General features: G+C 52.1%; 1 protein-coding gene across 1 annotated transcript; it reads right to left on the bottom strand.

Moving 5' to 3' along the window:
- Window positions 1-1,155: 1,155 nt before the first annotated feature.
- POLR1E (RNA polymerase I subunit E) lies at window positions 1,156-8,337 on the bottom strand (the record flags this gene model as incomplete). Its single annotated transcript, XM_031065402.1, has 10 exons — window positions 1,156-1,505; window positions 2,244-2,375; window positions 2,480-2,561; window positions 3,269-3,402; window positions 3,565-3,661; window positions 4,340-4,447; window positions 5,335-5,479; window positions 6,462-6,517; window positions 7,196-7,281; window positions 8,216-8,337. Coding segments are annotated over 10 exons (1,122 nt in total), but the record flags the coding sequence as incomplete, so codon positions are not given.
- Between the last annotated feature and the right edge of the window lie 431 nt (window positions 8,338-8,768).

Raw genomic sequence — 8,768 nt, 5'->3', positions numbered from 1 at the left:
GGTACAGGGGGATCCAAGCTTGTCCAATAGTAGGGGTTAGGGGAAAGTGGCCTATGGAGTTACAGAGATAAGCTGGGGTCCAGAGGCAGAAGACAGGATTTTTCTGTCTCATCATTACTAATGAATTCCTACTGTTAAGTCTCAGCCCTCCACAGGGCCTTAGCCAGTTCTGTGGAGTCTGCTACACAGAGCTATGCACCCATTTCTTTTGCCACAAAACACTGCTAAAGCTGAGACCACACTCACAAGTCCCTGCTATCACCAGGTCTAGTCATTCTCAATTCTCCTCAGGGGAGAAGGGCAGCTGCAGGGACGGTGCCCAGGGACAGGCCAGAGGCCACGAGCACACAGGGTCAGAGGCGCCCTGTGAATGTTGAGAAACTGCCTCACTGTGGATTTGTGGAGTTCCTGTACGCAGAGACACTCCAGAGTCACCTGGGCACAGCTGGGCAGAATGGGCCTGTGCTGAGCAGGGAGAGGGACTGGACACAGAGAAGCCCCTTCCAGCCTCAACCAGCCCTGGTGATTCCTTGGAGCCTGCAGCTCCCCCAGCAGCACTGAGCACAGGCTGTTTGTGCCACTGTAATGGCAGAAGTGGCTCTTTGCAGTGTGTCAGAGATACACAAACCCCAAGCGGACGTACCAAACCCATGTTACTGTCTGACATCCCAGAGAGATGATGTCCTGTGACATTCCATGCTCTTGTTTCACACACCAGTTTGGTGGTGATCCTGTTTCTCACAAGCCCTCCCAACTCCCAGAGCCTTACCCAGTAATCACTCCCGTGAGGCTGATCACCAGCAGTGAGAACTCAGAGGAGCCAGACTAAAGGATCCCCCAAGGGCTGGGAAGCCACAGCTGTGGGCCCATATTCACTGCTCTCTGTGAAGGTGATGCCAGATCCAAATGACAGAACTCTCCCTCCCCCAGGAAAATAGCCAGGATAGGAAAAGTGACAAAAACTGTGAACATCTTTACAGGTTTTGAACACAGGATTACACCGGCACTCCAGAGAAACAAAAAGGTGTATGTAAGTCACACTCTTTGTCTCCTTTCTTCTGACCTTGAACCTGGGAGGGGCCAGGAACCGGAAACTGCCACCTCAAATTGTTCCCTGTGCTCCAGCACAACCTCCATTTCACACCCACCCAGACAAACTAGAAAAAAAAGGTTTTATTATAGCTTTTTCTATATAAATAGAAAAAAAGCAGCATTTTACTGAGGTGAAACCCTCAGCCTGGGTTTCAGCTGGGTGAGGGCTGATGCTGGACCCCAGCCCAGCAGATGAAGGCATCCCCATGACATTCTGAGGGGGGGCTGTGGGCCCCCAGAGCTCCTGGGCTGCTCAGCTCATTTTCTTGCGCTTGCGCTGTCCCTCTGGTGCCTTCTGCGTGGGCAGGGGCAGCGACAGGGTGCCCAGCTTGTGGTTCTGGTCGCTCTCCAGCCCTGGCACCCCCTTGGCCTTGGACACCCTGAGCCGCAGCGCCTTGGCGATGTCCAGGATCCTGGGAAGCAGGAGAAATGCCATCAATGGGGCTCAGCCCACAGGGACCCCACAGGAGAAATGCCATCAGTGGGGCTCAGCCCCCCGTGCCTGACCCACGGAGGGCCCCGAGGTGTCTCTGTGCACAGGGATGCCCTGGAGGCAGCAGCTGGGGCAGCAGGGCTGCGAGGCAGAGCCCTCCTGGGACAGGCACTGCTGCTTTCCCAGCAGGTCCCAGCCTCCTCCTGCTTCCCCCACAGGCCCCGTGCTCCCAGCTGCAGGACAGCACTACCCAAACCCAGCATCCACTGCCAAAGCCAACGGGGACTCCTGGAGAAGCTTAGTCCCAGAAAGGAAAAGGGAAAATGGATGGAAACCAACAGCAGACTGCTCTTAAACTCACTAAATCCACCACTTCTGATCAAAGAAGAGAGGATAACTGTGGGCAAAATAAGTGGTGGCATCAAAACTGATGAGGAAGCTTGAAAACCAAGCAGTGCCCAAGGGCTTTGGTAAGACCCAGTAATAAGTGAAGTTTTGGCCAGAAAGCCTGGTCCAATGGACTCCGCAGGGCCAGGGATAGGAGCACAGCTGGAGCAGAGCTGCAGCTGCCAGGGAAATGCAGGTGCTGCACTCACAGACTACTGCCTATCCTTGCCTGGGAAATGAAAGCCCTCCCCAGGTCCAGAGACACTCCAGAGCTCCCCCAGGCTCCCTCTGCAGGAGGGTCCCAGCAGGTGTGAAGGAACAGCAGACTCACCTGCTCTCTGAGAGCTTCAGGTCATTCTGCAGCACGGTGAGATCCGTCTGGAAGCTGTTAATGTGCAGAGCCAAGGCAATGACATAGGCGGTGATTTTGGCCTTCATGGATGCAGAGATTAAATTCTGGATGCTGTGCGGCAAGAGGGAGAACTCGTGAGATGTGGTGTGTCTGTGGCCCCTCAAGCTGAGCTCTGCCATTCCTGTGCCTCAGGAGCACCACACAGCATTCCTTACCTGCCATTGTTGTAGGTCAGCGAGGTGAAATTCTTCATGAGTTTCTTGCTGATGATGTGTGGGCATTCAGGACCCATTGGATCTAGGGCAGAAAGGGGCTTTGCAGTGGAATGAGGAGCACACTCTCTACCTTGCACGGCCCACCAGCACAGCAGCATGTGCATCATCCTGACACTTAGCACAGAACAGCAGAATGCGTGTGACCCACTGGGATCACTGAGTCCAGCCCCAGCAATCCCAGCACTTAGGGATTGTTGGGGATGGACTCTTCCCAGGAACACAACAAACCTAAAACAAACCTGGGTACTTCATTTCTAGGTCTCTTAATTCTTCAGGCCTGAGAGAATTCCAACAGCTTTTATTTTCTTAGTAAAAGCAGTCTCCCAGTTCCATTCTATACACTCTAAAATGCACACACAGAGATGTATTTCTTTTGCCACAAAACACTGTTAAAGCTGAGACCACACTAACAAATCCCTACTATCAGCAAGTTTAGTCATTCCCACACTCTCCTTAGACAAGTCCCATGGGTGACTTGAAATTTAAGGAATTTAAGGAAATTTAAGGCCAGACTTGCTGCTTCCTCCTCCCTCAGCCCTGCAAGGACTGACAAAGACACACAAGTTTTAAAGAAGATGTCAAGTCTGGAAAATCTCAACCAAAATATTTTGTGTGGTGCTGCTTCAAAAACAGACCCCTGAGCATGGCAGGGGTATGATCCCCACACTCAGCTGGCAGGCAAAGGATGATGAAGACATTCCCAAAAGCGTGTGCTGAAAACTCTCTTACGCTTCTTCTTGATCACTTTCTGCTGGCTGAACTTGATGAGGGTGTCCAGGAACCAGAGGCATCTGGCTTTGTGGTCCCTGCTCTTCTCATCAGTGGGCAGGAACTTCAGCTCCTCCAAAACAAAGGAGCAGAGGCTGCAGGAAAGAGAGGGGGAGTTAGCTGCCCTTGCTGCTGTGCACACAGGTGTCCCCCACATTCCCCGATGCCACACCTGGATCCCCTGTCCTCTCCCTGCCCTGAGCCGTGGCACGAGCAGCAGCAGCCCCAGTGCCCCTGAGCCCCTGCAGTGCCCTTACCTTCTCTCCTCTGCCCTCTTGGCCACCTCCTCCGTGGTGATGTTGGCCAGGGCGGCTGCAGGCCCCTGCAGCGCCTCGTACTCGGCAGGAGACAGGACTGTCAGGAGCTTAAGGACAACAACAAGCCTGGCCTCGCCCTCCCAGCAGGGCAGCTCTGTCACACTCCACTGAGGAGAGGTGGGCAGGGCAAGGGGATGGAGCCTCCAGCAGGGGACGGAGCCTCTAACAGGCACAGGCAGAGGCAGAGCATCCTGCTCTGTCACAGACATCTTTTATGGAAAATCCTTTCTTCAGGATTTTGCCTTCTGAGAAGCTGAGAGGCCTCAGGAACAAAATGTAAACAATGGTTATCTGCTGCTGTGGAATGCAACAGGTGCATCTGTGATTGGCCATCTTGGATGTTTGTAATTAATGGCCAATCACAGTCAGCTGGCTCAGACAGAGACTTTGTTATCATTCTTTCTTTTTCTATTCTTAGCTTAGCTAGCCTTCTGATGAAGTCCTTTCTTCTAATCTTTTAGTACAGTATTAATGTAATATATATCATAAAATAATAAATCAAGCCTTCTGATGCATGGAGTCAGATCCTTGTCTCTTCCCTCATCCTAAGACCCCTGTGAACACCATCACACTGCTCTCCACAGGAACGGGCAGGACATGGCACCTGCAGCCCCAAAACCCCAGGGCAGCTCCTGGCCTGTGAGGGGCAAGGGCTCAGCTTGCCCCCAGCACACCAGATGGCTCCGTGTGAAGCCCCAGTGCACAGAAAGGATACTGTCCTCAAACCTGTACACGTGCTCCGGCCGCTCAGCGTCCTCGTGGCATGGCGGGAGAAAGGCAGAGATGTTCTGCACATCGTCCTGGGCCACGTCCTGCATCAGCCCTGGGGAGGGAACCGGCACAGGAGCGCTTGGGTTGCGATAACCAAAATGCAGAGAGCAGCAGCACAACCCAAACCCTTCCTTTAGAAGCAAGTTTACTCAAACGGCTCAACACTACTTCAGTCACAACTGGAGTTTTAGACATTTACAACCTCTATCAAGAACCTTCTGGTCATAAAAATTTAGAAAGGCCACTCCAGACTAGAGAAACATCTAGGAAAGGAGGGCAACAAGATGTGGGCAGGACACAGTTTTGGCACCTGTGTTCCAGTGGACACCCACTTGGCACAGAGCAGCTCTGAGAGCACAGTCAATATCCACCCTGGAACAAAAGGGATGAAAGGTGGAGGGGTCTCCAGCCAACACACATCTCTCCTGTTCCTGCCAGTGACACTCCCAGGATCCCAGAACTGCTCTGGAGGGCTCTTATCTGCCTTCCTGCCCAGATGTCCACAGTCAGGGCAGCCCCGGCTCCCTTCTGCCACAGCCTGGAAGCTCCCAGGGATGGTGACACTGTGTTCTGCTGTGATGTGTCCCAAGGCTGCACCAGTCTGAGGTAAGAATGTGCCTTTTCAGCAGCCATGCCACAGAGCTCAGACCAGCAAAAGACATTGCCTTTCTGCCAGTGAACCCACATCACACAGGAGCTTCCAAAGCAGGCAGGAGGGACACTGATGTCACAGGGACCTTCCCTCATTCAGGTAACTCCAACACCAAGCCCAAGCCCAGCAAGATCAGAAAGCAGCAGTTCCTCTACATGTGCCCATCTCAGCTGCTGCACCAGCTACTTACTCATCACTTAAAGAAAAGCCCTCTTCTTCTTGCCACACTTGGCATGGGCAGACAGCAAAAGGCACTTCAAATTGTCCTGATTACAGAGTCCCCTCACCTGTCACTCCCTTGGCATCGATGACGTTGGCAGCTGCCTTGGTCACAGCCGTGCTCACGATGTCGCTGCCCACAGCGTTCATGCGGCGGGAGCTCAGAGCTCGCTTCTGCTTGCTGGTGCCGAAGGCCTCGATGCACAGATCCATCTGCACGGGGCAGAGCACACTCTGCAGCCCCCTGAGCAGCCCGGGGAACACGAACCCTCCTGCTCCTTACACAGACACGGCCCCCAGCAGAGCTTCAAACTCCTCACAAGGCAAAACTGCAGGCGCGGGATGCGCTGTTTGCGAGGGCAGCAGGTCACTGGGGTGGGGACCAGCCCAAAGTAACCAGGAAAACCAGGAACCCAGGATAATCAGGAAAACACTCCTGAGCCAGGCAATGCCACTGCCATATTTTCTGGAAAAATTCCCTTGCCCAGGATTTCTCCTGGAAAGCTGAGAAGTCTCAGAGAAAAAGGAAAACAATTTTATCTTATTTGTTTCTCCTGTGTTTGCTGCTTTGGAACGTGGTTGGAGATTGTTTATCCAACAGGTGATTGTTTCATTGGAGTCTGGTGAATTATTTTACCTTAATGACCAATCACAGCCAGCTGTGTTGGACTCTGGAGAGTCACGAGTTTTTCATTATTATCTTGTTAAGCTTTCTGTAAGTATCCTTTCTCTATTGTTTAGTATCAGATCATATAGTATCATATCATATAATACCACACAATATCATATTTATATTACATTATATATCATATGAATATAATTATATTATATAAATATAATAATATTGTATAATATACATATGATAGAATAAAATAGGATAGAATAAAATAAATATGATAGACTATGATAGACTATAATATAATATAATATCAATATATCAATATCACATCAATGTCATATCAATGTCATATAACAATAAATTAGCCTTCTAAGAACATGGAGTCAGATTCATCATTCCTTCCTGCCACGGGGGACCCCAAGAACACCCCAAGGCCATGCCTGTGCTGCCTCCTGGGCATGGGGGGAACGCTGGGCCTGCGCAGGTTTGCCCTGCAGGACACCAAACGCCCCAGCCCCAAGGCAAGCACCTGCCCCTGCCAGCCAGAGCAGAACATGGCACAGCTCCCAGCTTTACCTTCTCCCTGTAGGATTTGGTCTGGTAGTCCTTGGTGTCGTCAGGCATCACGTTATCTGCAAAACAAGGAGAGTCACTGTGCTTGGGCAGGAGCAGCCAGCAGGGGAGTGCCTTTAGCTCTGCCCCTGACAGACTGGCACAGGACCTGCTCCATGTGACCTGCCTGCTTAAAGGACACAGCAAACATGAGCACCTAGAACAAAAAAGCTTTTGCTACAAAGCCCACGGGTGCAATTCATGGACTGTGGCCAAACCCACGTCCTGCTGCGTGGGGTCAAAATCAACTACCAAAAGATGTGATCTTTTGGGTTCTTATCCTGGGTTCAATGGCAAACAACAGTCCTGCTGGATAAAACCTGGGTGGTTTTTTTGGGGGGGTGGGGTTGGGTTGTTTTTGGTTTTGGTTTTTTTTTTTTGGTTGGTTTTTTTTTTTCTTTTTTTTTTTTGGTTTGGTTTTTTTTTTTTTGGTGTTGTGTTGTTTTGGTTTGGTTTTTTTTTTTGTTATTCAGGGATCCAATTCCTGATGAGTGCCAGGCCTCCCTGAGCAGAACGTACCCAGACAAGGCTGAATTTGAGCAGTGGCACCTTGTGAGTGACTCCCACCCTGACCCCAGCCTGTGCTCCCCTCTCCTGGCACACCCAAGTGAAGGATTTGCCCTTGCTCCCTGCCAAGGCACGAGGCAGGGAGGGCAAGGACAGAGCAGCCCAGCAGCTGTGACTGCCAGCACCCCCACCTGACAGCAGGGGCTGCATGTTGAATATTTCAGCATTGTAGACATCCATCTGCCCAGAGCTCTTGTCCAGCACGCCAACAAAGTACCTGGGGAGAACGGGGACAGTGATTAGTGAGAGGCAGAGCAGTGGAAATTATTCAGAGTACAAGGTCTTCTCACACCCCAGCAGCTTGTGATAAACCAGGTTATCCCCAAGGCATGTGGACATATAAAACCAGAAAGACTTGATACTCTGAGTAAATGCAGAAGTCTTGAAACAACTGAATTAGGTGAATTGTAGGTACCAGGGTTCTGCTATTTTCTTTTGCCTTTTTTCGCTATGCCAGGACTTGTTTGCCATAGCTTGAACAACAGCCAATTTCCAAATTTCATCCCAGAGCTCAGGATCTCCAGAGGTGCAGGCAAGCACCACTTCAGCCCTCAGAATCACCTGTTCACCAGTATTCAGAGGCTGGAGCACTTAAATCTGCCCACAAACAACACTGAATTCACAGCTGCACCACACACATTTGTTAAACTGCATTTATCTCTCCAAACCCGAGCAGAAAAAAAACTCTTGGTGCTCTTTTTTCAGCATCTCACACTGGACACTGCTCCATCTGAGGATCCATCTCTGCTGGGTCACTGCTCAGGCAGGACAGAGGCTGGTGAGGGCATTTTTGAGAGGCTCTGCAAGAGGGAAGCCAGGTCCTTGTGCAGAACTGCAGAACATCTCAGCTGGAAGGGCCCCACAGCGATGACCCCTCAGCTGCTGATGAAGGCAGCTCCTCCATCCCAAACCCTCAGCAACACAGCTCCATCCTGCTGCTGCACTGCTTCATATTCTCACCCCAGACTGCACAAGAGGTTTTCAAAGCAGTCTGATTTACACAGCACAGCTCCCACCAGGTGTGCACCAACAGCCAGAGCTTCCTGCCCCAGTCCCTGAGCCCGGGGATGGAGCTCTGAGACAGGGAAGGGAAAGGGGAAAAGGAGCTCTGTGTGTGAGCAGTGTCTGTGCTCCTCCCCCCTGCCCCATACCTGCACAGGGAGTTGCACTTCATGACCTGGCTGCCAAAGTTGTGTCCCACGTAGCAGAGCCGCTCCGTCTCCAACACCTGGGAAAGCAGGAGAGATCCTGGGAAGGGCTGGGGGAAGCAGCATCAGAAAGCACCTTCTGATTGCAGGCTCAGCTCCCTTCTCACTGAGAGGCCCCCTCGGGATGCACGTGGGCTGAACAAAGACTCCTTAGGAGGCGGTGTCCCAGCGAGGGCAGAACACACGGGGCTCCATCACCAGGTGCTGCCCACGAGCCGGGCAGCAGCTCCCCAGGGTTCAGCGTGTGCCTGCTCTGCCAGCTGCCCCTGCAGTGTCCCTCAGCCAGGCCAGGGACATTGCTCTGGAGCCCAGGGACACCTGGCACCTGGAACACATCCCTGTGCAACACGCTGGCCCGAGCTCTGATTGTTTAACAAAATCTGCTGCAGAGCTCGGCACAGACCCTCACACTCCCACACTGGTCTGGGTCACAAGGGCCCTTGAACCCCACCGTGTTCCACCCCAGCCATGGCAGGGACACCTCCCACTGTGTCCG

Source organism: Geospiza fortis, unplaced genomic scaffold (genome assembly GCF_000277835.1).
Source record: "Geospiza fortis unplaced genomic scaffold, GeoFor_1.0 scaffold3703, whole genome shotgun sequence".
NCBI classification, from domain to species: Eukaryota; Metazoa; Chordata; class Aves; order Passeriformes; family Thraupidae; genus Geospiza; species Geospiza fortis.
Note: the sequence above shows the minus strand (reverse complement) of the source record. Positions and strands in the feature narration are given on the sequence as shown.